General features: G+C 44.1%; 1 protein-coding gene across 2 annotated transcripts in view; it reads right to left on the minus strand.

Annotated features, from left to right (window-relative positions):
* Positions 1 to 14,245: 14,245 nt before the first annotated feature.
* The window catches only part of LOC124275359, a 50,501-nt gene continuing 40,344 nt past the window's right edge, over positions 14,246 to 24,402 (minus strand). For both annotated transcript variants that reach the window (XM_046710880.1, XM_046710888.1), the window contains exon 2: positions 14,246 to 15,747. In XM_046710880.1, coding sequence (XP_046566836.1) covers positions 15,057 to 15,747 — 691 coding nt within the window. In that variant the 3' untranslated portion in view covers positions 14,246 to 15,056. The remainder of the gene's footprint in view (positions 15,748 to 24,402) is intronic.

Genomic DNA, 24,402 nt, shown 5'->3' on the forward strand with positions numbered 1-24,402 from the left:
TTTTGGGAGGAGGTGGTGTTTGTTGACAGTCTTACCTGTTGGCTGTTGGCTGTGGTAGAGAGGGTGTGTGTTTCCTATGCATGGTGAACAAGACAGTCTTATTTGGGCACTTTGGGCTGTTGGGTGAGAGAGAGACTAGGTATGCTTGGAGACAGTCTTACCTGTGGGCTGTTGGGTGGAGAGGGTGTGCGCTTGACAGTCTTACCTGTGGGCTGTCTGATGGAGGTCAGTGTGTCTGACAGTCTTGCCCGTGAGTCTTACCCTATTTGTTAAGAAAAGTAGCTGGGTGGAGAGGGTCAGGGTTGACAGTCTTACCTGTAGGCCAAGCTGGGTGGAGAGGGTGTGGGTTGAGAGTCCAGGGTTGACAGTACCTGTTGGTGGAGAGGGTGTTTGGGAGAGGAGGGGGTGTTTATTGACAGTCTTACCTGTGGGCTGTTGGGTGGAGAGGGTGTACGTTGACAGTCTTACCTGTGGTCTGTTCGATGGAGGTCAGTTTGTCAACAGTCTTACCTGTGAGCTGTTGGGTGGAGATGGTGTGGGTTGACAGTCTTACCTGTGGGCTGTTCGGGTGGAGAGGGTGTGCGTTGACAGTCTTACCTGTAGGCTGTTGGGTGGAGGGTGTATGGGTTGACAGTCCTACCTGTGGTCTTTTGGGAGGATGGGCTGTTTGTTGACAGTCTTACCTGTGGGCTGTTGGGTGGAGAGGGTGTTGGTTGACAGTCTTACCTGAGGGCTGTTGGGTGGAGAGGGTGTGCGTTGACAGTCTTACCTGTGGGCTGTTCGATGGAGGTCAGTGTGTGAACAGTCTTACCTGTGAGCTGTTGGGTGGAGAGGGTGTGCGTTGACAGTCTTACCTGTGGGCTGTTGGGTGGAGAGGGTGTGCGTTGACAGTCTTACCTGTGGGCTGTTCGATGGAGGTCAGTGAATCAACAGTCTTACCTGTGAGCTGTTGGGTGGAGAGGGTCAGGGTTGACAGTCTTACCTGTGGGCTGTTGGGTGGACAGGGTGTGCGTTGACAGTCTTACCTGTAGGCTGTTGGGTGGAGGGTGTGTGGGTTGACAGTCCTACCTGTGGGCTGTTGGATTGAGTGTGTGTGGGTTGACAGTCTTACCTGTGAGCTGTTGGGTAGAGATGGTGTGAGTTGACAGTCCTACCTGCGGGCTGTTGGGTGGAGAGGGTGTGGGTTGAGAGTCCTACCTGTGGGCTGTTGGGTGGAGAGGGTGTGGGTTGAGAGTCCTACCTGTGGTCTTTTTGGGAGGAGGGGGTGTTTGTTGACAGTCTTACTTGTGGGCTGTTGGGTGGAGAGGGTGTTGGTTGACAGTCTTACCTGTGGCTGTTCGATGGAGGTCAGTGTGTCAACAGTCTTACCTGTGAGCTGTTGGGTGGAGAGGGTCAGGGTTGACAGTCTTACCTGTGAGCTGTTGGGTGGAGAGGGTGTGCGTTGACAGTCTTACCTGTAGGCTGTTGGGTGGAGGGGGTGTGGGTTGACAGTCCTACCTGTGGTCTTTTGGGAGGAGGGGGTGTTTGTTGACAGTCTTACCTGTGGGCTGTTGGGTGGAGAGGGTGTGCGTTGACAGTCTTACCTGTGGGCTGTTGGGTGGAGAGGGTATGCGTTGACAGTCTTACCTGTAGGCTGTTGGGTGGAGAGGGTGTGCGTTGACAGTCTTACCTGTGGTCTGTTCGATGGAGGTCAGTGTGTCAACAGTCTTACCTGTGGGCTGTTGGGTGGAGATGGTGTGGGTTGACAGTCTTACCTGTGGGCTGTTGGGTTGAGAGGGTGTGCGTTGACAGTCTTACCTGTAGGCTGTTGGGTGGAGGGTGTATGGGTTGACAGTCCTACCTGTGGTCTTTTGGGAGGATGGGCTGTTTGTTGACAGTCTTACCTGTGGGCTGTTGGGGGGAGAGGGTGTGCGTTGACAGTCTTACCTGTGGGCTGTGGGGTGGAAAGGGTATGCGTTGACAGTCTTACCTGTGAGCTGTTGGGTGGAGAGGGTGTGCGTTGACAGTCTTACCTGTGGGCTGTTCGATGGAGGTCAGTGTGTCGACAGTCTTACCTGTGAGCTGTTGGGTGGAGAGGGTCAGGGTTGACAGTCTTACCTGTAGGCTGTTGGGTGGAGAGGGTGTGGGTTGAGAGTCCTACCTGTTGTCTTTTGGGAGGAGGGGGTGTTTATTGACAGTCTTACCTGTGGGCTGTTGGGTGGAGAGGGTGTGCGTTGACAGTCTTACCTGTGGTCTGTTCGATGGAGGTCAGTGTGTCAACAGTCTTACCTGTGAGCTGTTGGGTGGAGATGGTGTGGGTTGACAGTCTTACCTGTGGGCTGTTGGGTGGAGAGGGTGTGCGTTGACAGTCTTACCTGTAGGCTGTTGGGTGGAGGGTGTATGGGTTGACAGTCCTACCTGTGGTCTTTTGGGAGGATGGGCTGTTTGTTGACAGTCTTACCTGTGGGCTGTTGGGTGGAGAGGGTGTTGGTTGACAGTCTTACCTGTGGGCTGTTCGATGGAGGTCAGTGTGTGAACAGTCTTACCTGTGAGCTGTTGGGTGGAGAGGGTGTGCGTTGACAGTCTTACCTGTGGGCTGTTGGGTGGAGATGGTGTGCGTTGACAGTCTTACCTGTGGGCTGTTCGATGGAGGTCAGTGTGTCAACAGTCTTACCTGTGAGTTGTTGGGTGGAGAGGGTCAGGGTTGACAGTCTTACCTGTGGGCTGTTGGGTGGACAGGGTGTGCGTTGACAGTCTTACCTGTAGGCTGTTGGGTGGAGGGTGTGTGGGTTGACAGTCCTACCTGTGGGCTGTTGGGTTGAGGGTGTGTGGGTTGACAGTCTTACCTGTGAGCTGTTGGGTAGAGATGGTGTGAGTTGACAGTCCTACCTGCGGGCTGTTGGGTGGAGAGGGTGTGGGTTGAGAGTCCTACCTGTGGGCTGTTGGGTGGAGAGGGTGTGGGTTGAGAGTCCTACCTGTGGTCTTTTGGGAGGAGGGGGTGTTTGTTGACAGTCTTACTTGTGGGCTGTTGGGTGGAGAGGGTGTTGGTTGACAGTCTTACCTGTGGGCTGTTCGATGGAGGTCAATGTGTCAACAGTCTTACCTTTGAGCTGTTGGGTGGAGAGGGTCAGGGTTGACAGTCTTACCTGTGAGCTGTTGGGTGGAGAGGGTGTGCGTTGACAGTCTTACCTGTAGGCTGTTGGGTGGAGGGTGTGTGGGTTGACAGTCCTACCTGTGGGCTGTTGGGTGGAGGGGGTGTTTGTTGACAGTCTTACCTGTGGGATGTTCGGTGGAGATGGTGTGACTTGACAGTCTTACCTGTAGGGTGTTGGGGGGAGGGACATTGTGGCGACAGTCTTACCTGTGGGCTGTTGGGTGGAGAGGATGTGGGTTGACAGTCTTACCTGTAGGCTGTTGGGTGGAGGGGGTGTGGGTTGACAGTCTTGCCTGTGGACTGTTCGGTGGAGAGGGTGTGTGTTGACAGTCCTACCTGTTCAACCCACACACCCTCCACCGAACAGTCCACAGGTAAGACTGTCAACCCAAGGCCCCGATACGGTCCATGGAAACGTACAACGTAGACCTTGTCGACATCAAAGACACCGTGTGATGATAGTTTCTCATGATTTTTTATCAGTCTTGCATGCTTATTTTTCTGCTTAATGTAGCCAGCCAGCCAGCCACCCGTACACCAAGCCGAGAGATAAACACGAACACGCACTGCGACTCGTCCGCCCACAACGCTCGGAGGAGCAAACCACCTCGAGGCGATCCGAGCCTTTTTCCCAATCGACCCCATATTTCAGAAACTATTTTACCGATATTCATCAAATTTGCATTTGAATTGAGCCCTTTGGGGGTACCTGGTCCCGTAGCCCTAATAATTTACAGATGGAGATGTATGGGAGGTGCTAATAACTTACAGACGAGATTGTATGGGATGTGCTAGTATCTGACTGGTGGAGGTGTATGGGAGGTGCTAATAAGTTACAGATGTAGATGTATGGGAGGTGCTAATAACTTACAAGCGGGATTGTTTGGGATGTGCTAATAACTTACAGATGGAGATGTATGGGAGGAGCTTACAACCGACAGACGAGATTGCGTGGGAGGTGCTAGTAACTTATAAGCGGGATTGAATGGGAAGTGCTAATAACTGACAGATGGAGATGTATGGGAGGTGCTAGTAACTTACAGACGAGATTGTAAGCAATGTGCTAATAACTTACAGACGAAATTGTATGGGAGGTGCTAATAATTGTCAGATGGAGATGTATGGGAGGTATTAATAGCTTACATATGGAGATGTTTGGGAGGTGCTGATAACTTACAGATGGAAATGTATCGGAGGAGCTTACAACCGACAGACGAGATTGCGTGGGAGGTGCTAATAACTTACAAGCGGAATTGAATGGGAAGTGCTAATAACTGACAGATGGAGATGTATGGGAGGTGCTAATAACTGACAGACGAGATTGCGAGAGATGTGCTAATAGCTTACAAACGAGACTGTATGGGTGGTGCTAATACCTTTGAGGCGAGATTGTATGGGAAGTGCTAATAACTGACAGATGGAGATGTATGGGAGGTGCTTACAACTTACAGGCGAGATTATATGGGATGGGCTAATTTACAGATGGTGTTGTATGGGAGGTGCTAGATTGTATTTAGAGTAGCTTACAACTGACAGACGACATTGCGTGAAATGTGCGAATAGCTTACAAACGATATTGTATGAGAGGTGCTAGTAACTGACAGACGAGATTGTATGGGATGTGCTAATAACTTACAGACGAGATTGTATGGGATGTGCTAATAACTTACAGACGAGATTGTATGGGATGGGCTAATAACTTACAGATGGAGAGGTATGGGAGGTGCTAATAACTTACAGTTGGAGATAGATGGGAGGTGGTAATAACGTACAGATGGAGATGTATGGGAGGTGCTAATAACTTGCAAACGAGATTGTATGGGATGTGCTAATAACTTACAGACGAGATTGTATGGGATGTGCTAATAACTTACAGACGAGATTGTATGGGATGGGCTAATAACTTACAGATGGAGAGGTATGGGAGGTGCTAATAACTTACAGTTGGAGATAGATGGGAGGTGGTAATAACGTACAGATGGAGATGTATGGGAGGTGCTAATAACTTGCAAACGAGATTGTATGGGATGTGCTAATAACTTACAGACGAGATTATATGGGAGGTGCTAATAACTTACAATTGGAGATGTATGGGAGGTGCTAAAAAATTACAGATGGAGATGTATGGGAGGTGGTAATAAGTTACAGATGGAGGTGTATGGGAGGTGCTAATAAGTTACAGATGGAGATGTATGGGAGGAGTCTACGACCTGCAGACGAGATTTCGTGAGAGGTGCTAATAACCTTCAAGCGAGATTGAATGGGGAGTGTTAATTACTGACTGATGGAGATGTATGGGAGGAGCTTACAACTGACAGACGAGATTGCCTGAGAAGTGCTAATAGCTTACAGACGAAATCGTAAGGGATGTGCTAATAACTGTAAGATTGAGATCCATGGGAGGTGCCAATAACTGACAAATGGAGATGTTTGGCATGAGCTTTCAACTGACAGACGAGATTGTATGGGATGGGCTAATAACTTACACATGGAGAGGAATGGGAGGTGCTAATAACTTACAGTTGGAGATGTATGGGAGGTGCTAATAATTTGCAGACAAGTTTATATGGGATGTGCTAATAACTGTCAGATGGAGATGTATGGGATGTGCTTACAAGTGACATACGAGATTGTATGGGATGTGCTTATAACTTAGAGACGAGATTGTATGGGATGGGCTAATAACTTACAGATGGAGAGGTATGGGAGGTGCTAATAACTTAAAGACGAGATTGTATGGGATGAGCTACTAACTGACAGATGGAGATCTATGGTAAGGGCTAATAACTTACAGACGAGATTGTATGGCAGTTGCTAATGACTTACAAACGAGAGAGTATTTTAGGTGCTAATAACTTGCAGACGAGATTGTATGGGAGGAGCTAACTACTGACAAATGGGAATGTATGGGAGGTGCTAATAACGTATAGACGAGATTATATGGGAGGTGCTATTAACTGAGAGTTGGAGATGTATGGGAGGTGCTAATAACGTGTAGACGAAATTGTATGGGAGGTGCTAGTAACTGACAGATGGAGGTGTATGAGAGGTGCTAATAACTTACAGCTGGAGATGTATGGGAGGTGCTAATAAGTTACAGACGAGATTGTAAGGGATGTGCTAATAACCTATAGATGGACATGTATGGGAGGAGCCCACAACCTGCAGACGAGATTTCGTGGGAGGTACTAATAACCTTCAAGCGAGATTGAATGGGAAGTGTTAATAACTGACTGATGGAGATGTTTGGCATGAGCTTTCAACTGACAGACGAAATTGTAAGGGATGGGCTAATAACTTACACATGGAGAGGAATGGGAGGTGCTAATAACTTACAGTTGGAGATGTATGGGAGGTGTTAATAATTTGCAGACATGATTGTATGGGTTGTCCTAATATGGAGATGTATGGGAGGTGCTTTCCAGATGAACATGGGAGGTACTATGGGAGTTGCCATAACTAGAGATTGTATGGGATGGTTACTAATAACTTTAGATGGAGAGGTATGGGGGTGGTAATAACTTACAGTTGGAGATGTATGGGAGGAGCTAAAACTTGCCAGATGGAGATGTATGGGAGGTGGCAATGACTTACAGATTGAGATGTATGGGAGGTGGTAATAACTTACAGATGGAGATGTATGGGAGGAGCTAAAAACTTACAGATGGAGATGTATGGGAGGTGGCAATGACTTACAGATTGAGATGTATGGGAGGTGGTAATAACTTACAGTTGGAGATGTATGGGAGGAGCTAAAAACTTACAGATGGAGATGTATGGGAGGTGGCAATGACTTACAGATTGAGATGTATGGGAGGTGGTAATAACACAGATGGAGATGTATGGGAGGAGCTAAAACTTACAGATGGATGTATGGGAGGTGGTAATGACTTACAGATTGAGATGTATGGGAGGTGGTAACTAACACAGATTGAGATGTATGGAGAAGGTAGTAATAACACAGATGGAGATGTATGGGGATGTGCTAATAACACAAACGAGATTGTACAGGAGCAGCTAATAACTGACAGATGGAGATCTATGGGTGTAGGCTAATAAGTTACAGACGAGATTGTGTTTGGAGTTGCTAATAACACAAACGACGAGAGTATTTGAGGTGCTAATAACTTACAGATGAAAATGTATGGGAAGGAGCTATTAACTGAGAGATGGGAGTGTATGGGAGGTGCTAATAACTTACAGACGAGATTGTATGGGAGGTGCTAATAACTTACAGACGAGATTGTATGGGAGGAGCTAATAACTGACCGATGAAAATGTATGGGAAGGAGCTATTAACTGAGAGATGGAGATGTATGGGAGGTGCTAATAACGTATATAGGAAATTGTATGGGAGGTGCTGGTAACTGACAGATGGAGTTGTATGATGGAGATCTATGGGATGGGGTAATAACGTACAGTTAGAGATGTATGGGAGGTGCTAAGAACTTACAGATGGAGAGGAATGGGAGGTGCTAATAACTTACAGTTGGAGATGTATGGGAGGTGTTAATAATTTGCAGACATGATTGTATGGGTTGTCCTAATAAGTGTCATATGGAGATGTATGGGAGGTGCTTTCAACTGACAGACGAGATTGTATGGGAGTTGCTAATAACTTAGAGACGAGATTGTATGGGATGGGCTAATAACTTACAGATGGAGAGGTATGGGAGGTGGTAATAACTTACAGTTGGAGATGTATGGGAGGAGCTAAAAACTTACAGATGGAGATGTATGGGAGGTGGCAATGACTTACAGATTGAGATGTATGGGAGGTGGTAATAACTTACAGATGGAGATGTATGGGAGGAGCTAAAAACTTACAGATGGAGATGTATGGGAGGTGGTAATGACTTACAGATTGAGATGTATGGGAGGTGGTAATAACTTACAGTTGGAGATGTATGGGAGGAGCTAAAAACTTACAGATGGAGATGTATGGGAGGTGGCAATGACTTACAGATTGAGATGTATGGGAGGTGGTAATAACTTACAGATGGAGATGTATGGGAGGAGCTAAAAACTTACAGATGGAGATGTATGGGAGGTGGTAATGACTTACAGATTGAGATGTATGGGAGGTGGTAATAACTTACAGATTGAGATGTATGGGAGGTGGTAATAACTTACAGATGGAGATGTATGGGATGTGCTAATAACTTACAAACGAGATTGTACGGGAGCAGCTAATAACTGACAGATGGAGATCTATGGTGTGGGCTAATAAGTTACAGACGAGATTGTGTTGGAGTTGCTAATAACTTACAAACGAGAGAGTATTTGAGGTGCTAATAACTTACAGATGAAAATGTATGGGAAGGAGCTATTAACTGAGAGATGGAGATGTATGGGAGGTGCTAATAACTTACAGACGAGATTGTATGGGAGGTGCTAATAACTTACAGACGAGATTGTATGGGAGGAGCTAATAACTGACCGATGAAAATGTATGGGAAGGAGCTATTAACTGAGAGATGGAGATGTATGGGAGGTGCTAATAACGTATATAGGAAATTGTATGGGAGGTGCTGGTAACTGACAGATGGAGTTGTATGATGGAGATCTATGGGATGGGGTAATAACGTACAGTTAGAGATGTATGGGAGGTGCTAAGAACTTACAGATGTAGATGCATGGGAGGTGCTAATAACTTGCAAACGAGATTGTATGGGAGGTGCTAATAACTTACAGATGGAGATGTATTGGTTAGACTAATAACTTACAGACGAGATTGTATTGGAGGAGTTAATAACTGACAGACTGAAATGTGTGGCAGGTGCTAATAACGTATAGACGAGGTTATATGGGAGGTACTATTAACTGAGAGTTGGAGATGTATGGGAGGTGCTAATAACGTGTAGACGAAATTCTATGGGAGGTGCAAATAACTTACAGCTGGAGATGTATTGGAGGTGCTAATAAGTTACAGGTGGAGATGTATGGGAGGTGCTAATAACTTACAGACGAGATTGTAAGGGATGTGCTAATAACTTATAGATGGACATATATGGGAGGAGATGTATGGGAGGTAATTTCAACTGACAGACAAGATTGTATGGGATGTGCTAATAACTTAGAGACGTGATTGTATGGGATGGGCTAATAGCTTACTAACGAGATTGTGGGGGAGGTGCTAGTAACTTACAGATGGAGATGTATGGTAGGTGCTAATAACTTAGAGACGAGATTGTATGGGAGGAGCTAATAACTGACAAATTGAGATGTATGGGATGCTCTAACAACTTGAATACGAGATTGTATGGATCTTGCTAATAACTTTCAAGCGGGATTGTATGGGAGGTACTTATAAGTTACAAAAGGACATGTATTGGAAGAGCATCCAACTGACAGACGGGATTGCGTGAGATGTGCTAATAGCATTCAAACGAGATTGTGTGGGAGGTGCTAGTAACTGGCAGATGGAGATGTATGGGAAGTGCTAATAACTTACAGACGAGATCGTATGGGAGGTGCTACTAACTTACAGATGGAGATGTATTGGAGGTGCTTATAACTTATAGACGAGATTGTATTGGAAGAGGTAATAACTGAGAGATGGAGATGTATGGGAGGAGCTGACAACTGACAGACGAGATTGCGTGAGATGTTCTAATAACTTACAAATGAGATTGTATGGGAGGTGCTAATAACTTTCAGTCGAGATTGTATGTGAGGTGCTAATAACTTACAGATGGAAATGCACGGGAGGTGCTAATGACTTACGGGTGGAGATGTATAAGAGGAGGTAAAAACTGACAAACGAGATTGTATGGGATGGGCTAATAACTTACAGATGGAGATGTATGGGAGGTGTTAAAAATATACAGGTGGAGATGTATGGGAGTTGCTTACAAGTGACAGATGAGATTGTATGGGATGGTCTAATAACTTACAGAGGCAGATGTATGGGAGTTGCTTACATCTGACAGACGAGATTGTGTGGGGTGGGCTAATAACTTACAGATGGAGATGTATGGGAGGTGCTTATAACTTACAAACGAGATTGTATGGGAGGCGCTAATAAGATACAAACGAGATTCTATGGAAGGTGCTAATAACTTACTGACGACATTGTATGGAAGGGGTTATTTACTCACAGATGGAGATGTATGGGAGGAGCTGTCAACTGACAGACGAGATTGCGTGAGATATTCTAATAACTTACAAATGAGATTGTATGGGAGGTGCTAATAACTTTCAGTCGAGATTGTCTGGGGTGGGCTAATAACTTTCAGATGGAGATGTATGGTAGGTGCTAATAACTTACAGACGAGATTGTATAGGAGGAGCTAATAACTGACAAATTGAGATGTATAGGATGCAGTAATAACTTGAAGACGTGATTGTATGGAAGGTACTAATAACTTTCAGACGAGTTTGTATGGGAGGAGCTAATAACTCACACATGGAGATGTAAGGGAGGAGCTTACAACTGACAGACGAGATTGTATGGGATGGGTTAAGAACTTACAGATGGAGATCTATGGGAGGTGCTAGTAACATACAGATGGAGATATATGGGAGGTGGTTAAAACTGACAGTCGAGATTGTATGTGATGTGCTAATAACTTACAGATGGAGATGTATGGGAGTTTCTAATAACTTACAGATGGAGATGTATGGGAGGTGCTAATAACTTACAGACCTGATTGTATGGGATGGGCTAATATGTTATAGATGGAGATGTATGGGAGGAACTTTCAACTCACAGACGAGATTGTATGGGATAAGTTAATAACTTACTGATGGAAAGCTCTGGGAGGTGCTAGTAACATACAGATGGAGATGTATGGGAGGTGCTAATAAGTTACAGATGGAGATATATGGGATGTGCTTACAACTGACAGACGAGATTGTATGGCATGTGCTAATAACTGTCAGATTGGAGATGTATATCGAGTTGCTAATAACTTACAGATGGAGATGTATGGGAGGTGCTAATAACATACAGATGGAGATGTATGGGAGTTTCTAATAACTTACAGATGGAGATGTATGGGAGGTGCTAATAACTTACAGACCTGATTGTATGGGATGGGCTAATATGTTATAGATGGAGATGTATGGGAGGAACTTTCAACTCACAGACGAGATTGTATGGGATAAGTTAATAACTTACTGATGGAAAGCTCTGGGAGGTGCTAGTAACATACAGATGGAGATGTATGGGAGGTGCTAATAAGTTACAGATGGAGATATATGGGATGTGCTTACAACTGACAGACGAGATTGTATGGCATGTGCTAATAACTGTCAGATTGGAGATGTATATCGAGTTGCTAATAACTTACAGATGGAGATGTATGGGAGGTGCTAATAACATACAAACGAGATGGTATGGGAGGAGCTAATAACTTACAGATGGAGATGTATGGGAGGTGCTAATAACTTACAAACGAGATTGTATGGGAGGTGCTAGTAGCTGACAGATGCAGATGTATTGGAGGTGCTAATACCTTACAGACGAGATTGCATGGATGTCCTAATAACTTGCAAACGAGATTGTATGGGAGGTGCTAATAACTGACAAGTAGAGATGCTTGGGGGGTGCTTACATTTGACAGACGAGATTGTTTGGGATCGGCTAATAACTTACTGATGGATATGTATGGGAGGAGCGAATAAGTTACAGATGGAGATGTATGGGGAGGAGCTTACAAATGACGGACGAGATTGTATGCGATGGGCTATTAGCTTACAGTTGAAGATGTATAGGATGTGCTTATAACTCTCAGATGGAGATGTATGGGAGGTGCTAATAACTTACAGATGGGGATGCATATGAGGTGCTAATAACTTAGAATCGAGATTGTATGGGAGGTGCTCATAACTGGAGGTGCTAATAACTGACAGATGGAGATGTATGGGAGGTGCTTATAACTTACAGACGCGATTGTATGGGAGGTACTATTAACTTATAGACGAGATTTTATGGGAGGTGCTAGTAACTGACAAATGAAAATGTTTGGGAGGTGCTGACAAGTTACAAACGAGATTGTGTGGGAGATGCTAGTAACTGACAGATGGAGGTGTATTGGAGGATGTAACAACTGACAGACGAGGTTGTATAGGATGTGCTAATAACTTACAAACGAGATTGTATAGGAAGTGCTAATAACTTACAGATGGATATGTAAGGGAGTTGCTAATATTTTACAGACGGAGATGAATGGGATGTGTTTACAACTGAGAGACGGGATTGAATGGGAGGAGCTAATAACTTACAGATGGAGATGTATGGGAGGTGCTTAGAACTGACAGACGAGATTGTATGGGATGGGCTAAAAACTAACAGCTGGAGATGTATGGGGGGTTCTACTAGGATACAGATGAAGATGTATGGGAGGTGCTTACAACTGACAGACGAGATTGTATGGGAAGTGCTAATAACTTACAGATGGAGATATATGGGAGGTGCTTACAACTGACATACGAAATTGTCTGCGATGTGCTAATAACTGTCAGATGGAAATGTATGAGACGTGCTAATAACTTACAAACAGATTTTATGGGGGGTGCTAATAACTGACAGACGAGATTGTATGGGAGGTGCTAATTACTGACAGATGGGGATGTATGGGAGGAGGTTACAACTGACAGACGAGATTGCGTGAGATGTGCTAATAAGTTACAAACGAGATTGTATGGGTGGTTTTAATAACTTACAGGCGAGACTGTATGGGATGGGCTAATAAATTTCAGATGAGTTTCTATGGGAGGAACTAATAACTTACAGATGGAGATTGTATGGGATGGTCTAATAACTTACATTTTCATATATATGGGAACTGCTTACATCTGACAGAAGAGATTGTGTGGGATGGGCTAATAACTTACAGATGGATATGTATGGGAGGTGCTGACTGATGGAGATTTATGGGAGTTACTTACAACTGACAGACGAGATTGCGTGAGATGTGCTAATAACTTACAAACGAGATTGTATGGGAGGTGCTGGTAAATGACAGATGGAGATGTATAGGAGGTGCTAATAACTTACAAACGAGATTGTATGGGAGGTGGTTATAACTGACAAATGGAGATGTTTGGGAGGTGCTTACATTTGACGGACGAGATTGTGTGGGATGGGCTAATAACTTACAGATGGAGATGTATGGGAGGTGCTAATAACTTACAGACGAGATTGTATTGGAGGAGCTAATAACTGACAAATGGAGATCTATGGGATGGGCTCATAACGTACAAACTAGATTGTATGGAAGTTGCTAATAACTTACAGACAAGATTGTATGGGTGGTTCTAACAACTTACAGATGAGATTGTATGGGAGTAGCTAGTAACTGAAAGATGGAAATGTATGGGAGGTGCTAGTAACTTATAGACGAGATTGTATCGGAAGTGATAATAACTGAAAGATGGAGATGTATGGGAGTTGCTTATAGGTTACAAACGAGATTGTATAGGAGTCGCTAGTAACTGACAGAAGGAGATGTATGGGAGGAGTTTACAACTGACAGACGAGTTTGTTTGGAATGTGCTAATAAGTCACAGAAGAGATTGTATTGAAGGAACTAATAACTGACAGATGGAGATGTATGTGAGGTGCTAATAACTTACAGACAAGATTGTATGGGAGGAGCTAATAACTGACAGCTGGAGATTTATGGGAGGTGCTAATAACTTACAAACGAGATTGTATAGGAGGTGCTAATAACTGACCGATGGAGATGTATGGGAGGAGCTTACAACTGACAGACGAGATTGCCTGAGATGTACTAATAACTTACAAACGAGATTGTATGGGAGGTGCTAGTAACTGCCAGCTGGAGATGTATGGGAGGTGCTAATAACTTACAGACGAGATTGTATGGGAGGTGCTAATAACTGACAGCTGGAGATGTATGGGAGGTGCTAATAACTTACAAAGGAGATTTTATGGGAGGTGCTAATAACTTATAGACGAGATTGTATGGGAGTGGCTACTAACTGACAGATGGGGATGTATGCGAGGAGCTTACAACTGGCAGGCGAGATTTCGTGAGAGGTGCTAATATCTTACATGGGAGATTGTAAGGGAGGTGCTAATAACTTACAGGCGAGTGTGACAAACCAGAACAACAACAAAACAAGGATTACAAAAAAACCCAATTTATTTACTTTCCACAATGTATAGACCCTTAATCACAACGCACGCACGCACACGCACAAGCACGCGCGCACACACACACATACACCACACACACACACACACACACCTATTTTATAACTAATAATGATTCTTGCTGTTTCTTTTAAATACTTATTTCTACTACAATCAATTAAAGTTAATCCGCATGATAGGCCATGTGTTCACTGTCTGCAGCCTTGTGCCACGATCCTAAGATAGCATTATAAATTTAATCATTTAACTGTCCATAATGTTCCATTTGACACTCAGTTCATCGAACTGACCACCACGATCATGTTAGTCCATCCGACTGTTCTCGCTCACTGCACAATGTTATTCCTGCAATCATCTAGCAAGAGCGGAGTAAGCTTTCCAGCTCACTCCATAGTGAGAGAGATATGATATGATCACCATTCGAACGTGTGATCATATTTATAGTCATTATCTGGACTGATACAGCCAATCGCTGCCGATCTATGAAGCACCTAACGATCTTTATGACAACATCACAATGCAGGCAACAAGCAGAATGGTCAGACAAGTTAAGTTTGGAAACCAACCGAACAAAAGTTGAAACAATGCACCGTTACACCACACTGAAACAAACAGTGCAACTGTATCCACGCCGTTGTTCATGTTGGGGATACAGAGGAGCTTCTAGAACGTCATTGTTACATCGTCGTCCTTGTCCAACATGTCCATGTGTTCATGTGAACAGCTGATGTCCTCGTACAGTTGGCCGAGGGGTATACTGTCCTGCTCCAACCTGTGTTGGAATTTGTTGGAGTATTCTCAACACAATGTTATTTGTTTCTTGATGCGTGTTTCTTGCATGGTAAGACTTTTCAAGTCGGTGTAGACGCCATCAGTTTGTTCCTTTAATGCCTTCACTTTACCCTCATAACGCCCTTTCGAATCGCGCCCACTTTCAATACTGCATTGGGTTTCCTGCAGCACACGTTTGGTATCGTCCAGTTTCCGTGCAGCTGAAGACAAGTGTTCTCTGGCGTCTTTAACATTGCTTCTTGCTGTTTCATGACGTTTTGAAATTACATTGAGCAGCGCTCCTATGACGAAACACACTGGAAAGACCGTCATATGTGCCGCCATAGCCCAGGTTGTGTAAAACTCGAGGTAACTTCCCTCTGTTCTCTCCGCGTCGGTTAGAATCTGTTCTCTGTTAGCACAGGTCTTCTTGAGTCTGTCTATCTCAGCTTTCAGAATCACGACTTTCTCCCGAAGAATTTCGTCCTGTTTGTCTAACATTTCAATGTGTTGCTCTGTGTTCTGTCTATCAAGATACAGATCGGTTTTCTCTCTGACCGACCTGCTAATCCTCGCTTGTACAGCTTCCAGGCGTTGGCGGAGACGCGGCGCCATGCGCTGTGGACTTTCATGTAGGTCCGTCAGCAAATCACGGCAGTCGGTATCTACGTCTACTACATCAGGGTCAAGACTGGAGAGTGCCATCCCTCTGACGTGCCTGTAATGAAACAGATGATAACCTATTTATAAAATAAAGGAAGAAATGTATAAATGTCCCTTTAATACCCCAACTGGGATCGTGTGTGGCCAGTCGTTAAGGTCTCCGCATTCATCTTACGTAGCTATGTTGACATGACTCTCACTCACTGACTCACTCATCATGATGTAGTTTGAGTGTGAAGAGATATATGAAGTAAGTCAAATGATTCAGTGAAAATAATATGACTGGATCAAATACATTCTGCGTTGACAAGTGGAAGAAACACAAAAATTCACATACATGACAATACTCGTGTCTGGTGTCAGGAAACACAGACTCTCACATACATTACAATACTGCTGTGTGGTGTCAGGAAACACAAACGGTCACATACATGTCAATACTGCTGTGTGGCGTCAGGAAACACAAACGTTCACATACATGACAATACTTCTGTGTGGTGTCAGGAAACACAAACATTCACATACATGACAATACTGCAGTGTGGTGTCAAGAAACACAAACGTTCACATACATGAAACTACTCGTGCTCGGTGTCAAGAAACAAAAACGGTTCACATACATGACAATACTGTTGTGTGCTGTCAGGAAACATAAACGTTCACATACATGACAATACTACTGTATGGTGTCAGGAAACAGAAACGTTTACATATATGACAAAACTGATGTGTGGTGTCGGGAAACGCAAACGTTCACATACATGAAACTACACGTGTGTGGTGTCAAGAAACAAAAAAGGTTCACATACATGACAATACAGTTGTGTGTTGTCAAGAAACACAAACGTTCACATACATGAAATTACTACTGTGTGGTGTCAGGAAACAGAAACGTTTACATACATGCCAAAACTGATGTGGGGTGTCGGGAAACGCAAACGTTCACATACATGAGAATACTGCTGTGTGGTGTCAGGAAACACAGACGTTCACACACAAGACAATACTGCTGTGTGGTGTCAGGAAACACAAACGACCACATACATGACAATACTGCTGTGTGGTGTCAGGAAACACAAACGACCACATACATGACAATACTGCTGTGTTGTCAGGGACAGCAAATGTTCACATATATGGCAATACTGCTGTGGGGTGTCAGGGAACAGACGTTCAAATACATGAAAATACTGCTGTGTCGTGTCTGGAAACACAAACGTTCACATACATGACAATACTCGTGTGTGGTGTCTGGAAACACAAACGATCACATACATGACAATGCTCGTGAGCGCTATCAGGAAACACAAACGGTCACATACATGACAATACTGCTGTGTGGTGTCAGGATACACAAACGTTCACATACATGACAATACTTCTGTGTGCTGTCACGAAACACAAACGTTAACATACATGACAATACTCGTGAGTGCTGTCAGGAAACACAAACGTGAGGAAAGACAAACGTTCACATACATGACAATACTGCTGTGTGGTGTCAGGAAACACAAACGTTCATATACATGGCAATACTGCTGTGTCGTCAGGGACGGCAAACGTTCACATACATGGCAATACTGCTGCGGGGTGTCAGGAAACACAAACGGTCACATACATGACAATACTGCTGTGTGGTGTCAGGAAACACAAACGTTCACATACATGACAATACTGCTGTGTAGTGTCAGGAAACACAAACGGTCACATACATGACAATACTCGAGAGTGCTGTCAGGAAACACAAACGTTCACATACATGACAACACTGCTGTGTGGTGTCAGGAAACACAAACGTTCACATACATGACAATACTCGAGAGTGCTGTCAGGAAACACAAACGTTCACATACATGACAACACTGCTGTGTGGTGTCAGGATACACAAACGTTCACATACATGACAATACTTCTGTGTGATGTCAGGAAACAGAAACGTTCACATACATGACAATACTGCTGTGTGCTATCAGGAAACACAAACGTTCAAATACATGACAATACTGCTGTGTGGTGTCAGGAAACACAAACGTTCACATACATGACAATACTGCTGTGTAGTGTCAGGAAACACAAACGGTCACATACATGACAATACTCGAGAGTGCTGTCAGGAAACACAAACGTTCACATACATGACAATACTGCTGTGTGGTGTCAGGAAACACAAACGGTCACATACATGACAATACTGCTGTGTGGTGTCAGGAAACACAAACGGTCACATACATGACAATACTCGTGAGTGCTGTCAGGAAACACAAACGTTCACATACATGACAACACTGCTGTGTGGTGTCAGGAAACACAAACGGTCACATACATGACAATACTGCTGTGTGGTGTCAGGAAACACAAACGTTCACATACATGACAATACTTCTGTGTGATGTCAGGAAACAGAAACGTTCACATACATGACAATACTGTTGTGTGCTATCAGCAAACACAGACGCTCACATACATGACAATACTACTATGTGGTGTCAAGAAACACAAACGTACACATACATGAAACTGCTCGTGTGCGGAGTCAAGAAACAAAACGGTTCACATACATGACAATACTGCTGTGTGCTGTCTGGAGAAACAGACTCTCACATACATGACAATACTGCTGAGTGGTGTCAGGAAACAGAAACGGTCACATACATGACAATACTCGAGAGTGATGTCAAGAAAGACAAACGTTCACATACATGACAGTACTGCTGTGTGGTGTCAGGAAACACAGACGTTCACAGACATGACAATACTGCTGTGTGGTGTCAGGAAACACAAACGTTCACATACATGACAGTACTGCTGTGTTGCGTCAGGAAACACAAACGTTCACATACATGACAATATTGCTGTGTGGTGTCAGAAAAAACAAACGTTCCAATAGACGAGAATACTGCTGTGTGGCGTCAGGAAACAAAAACGTTCACATACACGACAATACTGCTGTGTGGTGTCTGAAAAAACAAACGTTCCAATAGACGAGAATACTGCTGGGTGGTGTCAGGAAACACAAACGTTCACATACATGACAATACTGCTGTGTCGTCAGGGACGGCAAACGTTCACATACATGGCAATACTGCTGCGGGGTGTCAGGAAACACAGACGTTCAGATACATGAAAATACTGCTGTGTGGTGTCTAGAAACACAAACGTTCACATACATGACAATACTGCTGTGTGGTGTCAGGAAACACAAACGTTCACATATATGACAATACTGCTGTGTGGTGTCAGGAAACACAAACGTTCACATACATGACAATACTGCTGTGTGGTGTCCAGGAAACACAAACGTTCACATAAATGACAATACTGCTGTGTGGCGTCAGGAAACACAAACGTTCACATACATGACAGAAATGCTGTGCGGAGTCAGGAAACACAGACGTTCACATACATGACAATACTGCTGTGTGGTGTCAGAAAAAACAAACATTCCAATGGACGAGGATACCGCTGGGTGGTGTCAGGAAACACAAACGTTCACATACATGACAATACTGCTGTGTTGTCAGGGATGGCAAACGTTCACATACACGGCAATGCTACTGCGGGGTGTCAGGGAACACAGACGTTCAAATACATGAAAATACTGCTGTGTCGAGTCTGGAAACACAAACATTCACATACATGACAATACTGCTGTGTGGTGTCAAGAAACACAAACGTTCACATACATGACAATACTGCTGTGTTGTCGGGAAACAGAAACGTTTACATACATAACAAAACTGATGTGTGGTGTCAGGATACACAAACGTTCACATATATGACAATACTGCTGTGTGGTGTCAGGAAACACAAACGTTCACATACATGACAATACTGCTGTGTGGTGTCCGGAAACACAAACGTTCACATAAATGACAATACTGCTGTGTGGCGTCAGGAAACACAAACGTTCACATACATGACAGTAATGCTGTGCGGAGTCAGGAAACACAGACGTTCACATACATGACAATACTGCTGTGTCGTCAGGGACGGCAAACGTTCACATACATGGCAATACTGCTGCGGGGTGTCAGGAAACACAAACGTTCACATACATGACAATACTGCTGTGTGGTGTCAGGGAACACAAACGTTCACATACATGGCAATACAGCTGCGGGGTGTCAGGAAACACAAACGTTCACATACATGAAAATACTCGAGAGTGCTGTCAGGAAACACAAACGTTCACATACATGACAATACTGCTGTGTGGTGTCAGGAAACACAGACGTTCACATACATGACAATACTGCTGTGTGGTGTCAGGAAACACAAACGTTCACATACATGAAACTACTCGTGCCCGGTGTCAAGAAACAAAAAGGTTCACATACATGACAAAACTGATGTGTCGTGTCGGGAAACACAAACGTTCACATACATGACAGTAATGCTGTGCGGAGTCAAGAAACACAAACGTTCACATACATGACAATACTCGAGAGTACTGTCAGGAAACACAAACGTTCAGATACATGACAGTACTGCTGTGGGGTGTCAGGAAACACAAACGTTCACATACATGACAATACTGCTGTGTGGTGTCAGCAAACACAGACGCTCACATACATGGCAATACTGCTGTCTGGTGTCAAGAAACACAAACGTTCACATACATGAAACTGCTCGTGTGCGTGTCAAGAAACAAAACGGTTCACATACATGAGAATACTGCTGTGTGGCGTGTGGAAAGACAAACGTTCACATACATGACAGTAATGCTGTGCGGAGTCAGGAAACACAAACGTTCACATACATGACAATACTGCTGTGTGGTGTCAGAAAAAAGGAAACGTTCCAATAGACGAGAAAACTGCTGTGTGGTGTCAGGAAACACAAACGTTCACATACATGACAATACTGCTGTGTCGTCTGGGACGGCAAACGTTCACATACATGGCAATACTGCTGCGGGGTGTCAGGAAACACAAACGTTCACATACATGACAATACTGCTGTGTCGTCAGGGACGGCAAACGTTCACATACATGGCAATACTGCTGTGGGGTGTCAGGAAACACAAACGTTCAAATACATGAAAATACTCGAGAGTGCTGTCAGGAAACACAGACGTTCACATACATGACAATACTGCTGTGTGGTGTCAGGAAACACAAACGTTCACATACATGACAATACTCTGTGTGGTGTCAGGAAACACAAACGTTCACATACATGACAGTACTGCTGTGTGGTGTCAGGAAACACAAACGTTCACATACATGACAATACTGCTGTCTGGTGTCAGGAAACACAAACGTTCACATACATGAAACTGCTCGTGTGCGTGTCAAGAAACAAAACGGTTCACATACATGACAATACTGCTGTGTGGCGTCTGGAAACACAAACGTTCACATACATGACAATACTGCTGTGTGGTGTCAGGAAACACAAACGTTCACATACATGACAATACTGCTGTGTGGTGTCAGGAAACACAAACGTTCACATACATGAAACTACTGGTGCCCGGTGTCAAGAAACAAAAAGGTTCACATACATGACAAAACTGCTGTGTGGTGTCAGGAAACACAAACGTTCACATACATGACAGTAATGCTGTGCGGAGTCAAGAAACACAAACGGTCACATACATGACAATACTCGAGAGTGCTGTCAGGAAACACAAACGTTCACATACATGACAATACTGCTGTGTGGCGTCAGCAAACACAGACACTCACATACATGACAATACTGCTGTCGGGTGTCAAGAAACACAAACGTTCATATACATGAAACAGCTCGTGTGCGTGTCAAGAAACAAAACGGTTCACATACATGACAATACTGCTGTGTGGCGTGTGGAAAGACAAACGTTCACATACATGACAATACTGCTGTGTGGTGTTAAGAAACACAAACGTTCACATGCATGACAATAGTGCTGTGTGGTGTTGGGAAACAGAAACGTTTACATACATGACAAAACTGATGTGTGGTGTCAGGAAACTCAAACGCTCACATACATTACAATACTGCTGCGTGGTGTCAGGAAACACAAACGTTCACATACATGACAATACTCGTGAGAGCTGTCAGGAAACACAAACGTTCACATACATGACAATACTGCTGTGTGGTGTCAGGAAACACAAACGTTCACATACATGACAATACTGCTGAGTGCTGTCAGGAAACACAAACGTTCACATACATGACAATACTGCTGTGTGGTGTCAGGAAACACAAACGTTCACATACATGACAATACTTCTGTGTGCTGTCAGGAAACACAAGCATTGACATACATGACAATACTGCTGTGTGGTGTCAGGAAACACAAACGTTCACATACATGACAATACTCGTGAGAGCTGTCAGGAAACACAAACGTTCACATACATGACAACACTGCTGTGTGCTGTCAGGAAACACAAACGTTCACATACATGTCAATACTTCAGTGTTCTGTCAGGAAACACAAGCATTGACATACATGACCATACTGCTGTGTGGTGTCAGGAAACACAGACGTTCACATACATGACAATACTGCTGTGTGGTGTCAGGAAACACAAACGTTCACATACATGAAACTACTGGTGCCCGGTGTCAAGAAACAAAAAGGTTCACATACATGACAAAACCGATGTGTTGTGTCGGGAAACACAAACGTTCACATACATGACGACAGTAATGCTGTGCGGAGTCAAGAAACACAAACGTTCACATACATGACAATACTCGAGAGTGCTGTCAGGAAACACAAACGTTCACATACATGACAATACTGCTGTGGGGTGTCAGGAAACACAAACGTTCACATACATGACAATACTGCTGTGTGGTGTCAGGAAACACAAACGTTCACATACATGACAATACTGCTGTGTGTGGTGTCAGGAAACGAAACGTTCACATACATGACAATACTGTACTGCTGTGGTGTCAGGAAACACAAACGTTCACATACATGACAATAATGCTGTGTGGAGTCAGGAAACACAAACGTTCACATACACGACAATACTGCTGTGTGGTGTCAGGAAACACAAACGTTCAATATACAGAAATACTGCTGTGAGGTGTCAGGAAACACAAACGTTCACATACATGACAATACTCGAGTGCGTCAGGGACACAAACGTTCACATACATGACAATACTGCTGTGTGGTGTCAGGAAACACAAACGTTCACATACATGACAATACTGCTGTGTGTCGTCAGGAAACACAAACGTTCACATACATGGCAATACTGCTCAGGAAACACAAACGTGCTGTGGTGTCAGGAAACACAAACGTTCAACATCATTAGGAAAATACTCTTTAGAGTGGTGTCAGGAAACACAAACGTTCACATACATGACAATACTGCTGTGTGGTGTCAGGAAACACAAACGTTCACATACATGATACGATACTACTCGTACGGTGTCAAGAAACAAAACGGTTCACATACATGACAATACTCGAGAGTGCTGTCAGGAAACACAAACGTTCACATACATGACAATACTGCTGTGTGGTGTCAGGAAACACAAACGTTCACATACATGACAATACTGCTGTGTGGTGTCAGGAAACACAAACGTTCACATACATGACAGTAATGCTGTGGGGAGTCAGGAAACACAAACGTTCACATATATGACAATACTGCTGTGTGGTGTCAGAAAAAACAAACGTTCCAATAGACGAGAATACTGCTGTGTGGTGTCAGGAAACACAAACGTTCACATACATGACAATACTGCTGTGTGGCGTCAGGAAACAGAAACGTTGACATACATGACAGTAATGCTGTGCGGAGTCAGGAAACACAGACGTTCACATACATGACAATACTGCTGTGTGGTGTCAGAAAAAACAAACGTTCCCATAGACGAGGATACTGCTGGGTGGTGTTAGGAAACACAAACGTTCACATACATGACAATACTGCTGTGTTGTCAGGGATGGCAAACGTTCACATACACGGCAATACTGCTGCGGGGTGTCAGGGAACACACGTTCAAATACATGAAAATACTGCTGTGTCGAGTCTGGAAACACAAACATTCACATACATGACAATACTGCTGTGTGGTGTCAAGAAACACAAACGTTCACATACATGACAATACTGCTGTGTGGTGTCGGGAAACAGAAACGTTAACATACATAACAAAACTGATGTGTGGTGTCAGGAAACTCAAACGCTCACATACATTACAATGTTGCTGTGTGGTGTCAGGAAACACAAACGTTCACATACAGGAAAATACTCGAGAGTGCTGTCAGGAAACACAGACGTTCACATACATGACAATACTGCAGTGTGGTGTCAGGAAACACAAACGTTCACATACATGACAATACTCGAGAGTGCTGTCAGGAAACACAAACGTTCACATACATGACAATACTGCTGTGTGGTGTCAGGAAACACAGACGTTCACATACATGACAATACTGCTGTGTGGTGTCAGGAAACACAAACGTTCACATACATGAAACTACTCGTGCCCGGTGTCAAGAAACAAAAAGGTTCACATACATGACAAAACTGATGTGTCGTGTCGGGAAACACAAACGTTCACATACATGACAGTAATGCTGTGCGGAGTCAAGAAACACAAACGTTCACATACATGACAATACTCGAGAGTGCTGTCAGGAAACACAAACGTTCAGATACATGACAGTACTGCTGTGGGGTGTCAGGAAACACAAACGTTCACATACATGGCAATACTGCTGCGGGGTGTCAGGAAACAC

The sequence above is a fragment of the Haliotis rubra genome, unplaced genomic scaffold, assembly GCF_003918875.1.
Source record: "Haliotis rubra isolate DU_JTF1 unplaced genomic scaffold, ASM391887v1 Scf1046, whole genome shotgun sequence".
NCBI lineage: Eukaryota > Metazoa > Mollusca > Gastropoda > Lepetellida > Haliotidae > Haliotis > Haliotis rubra.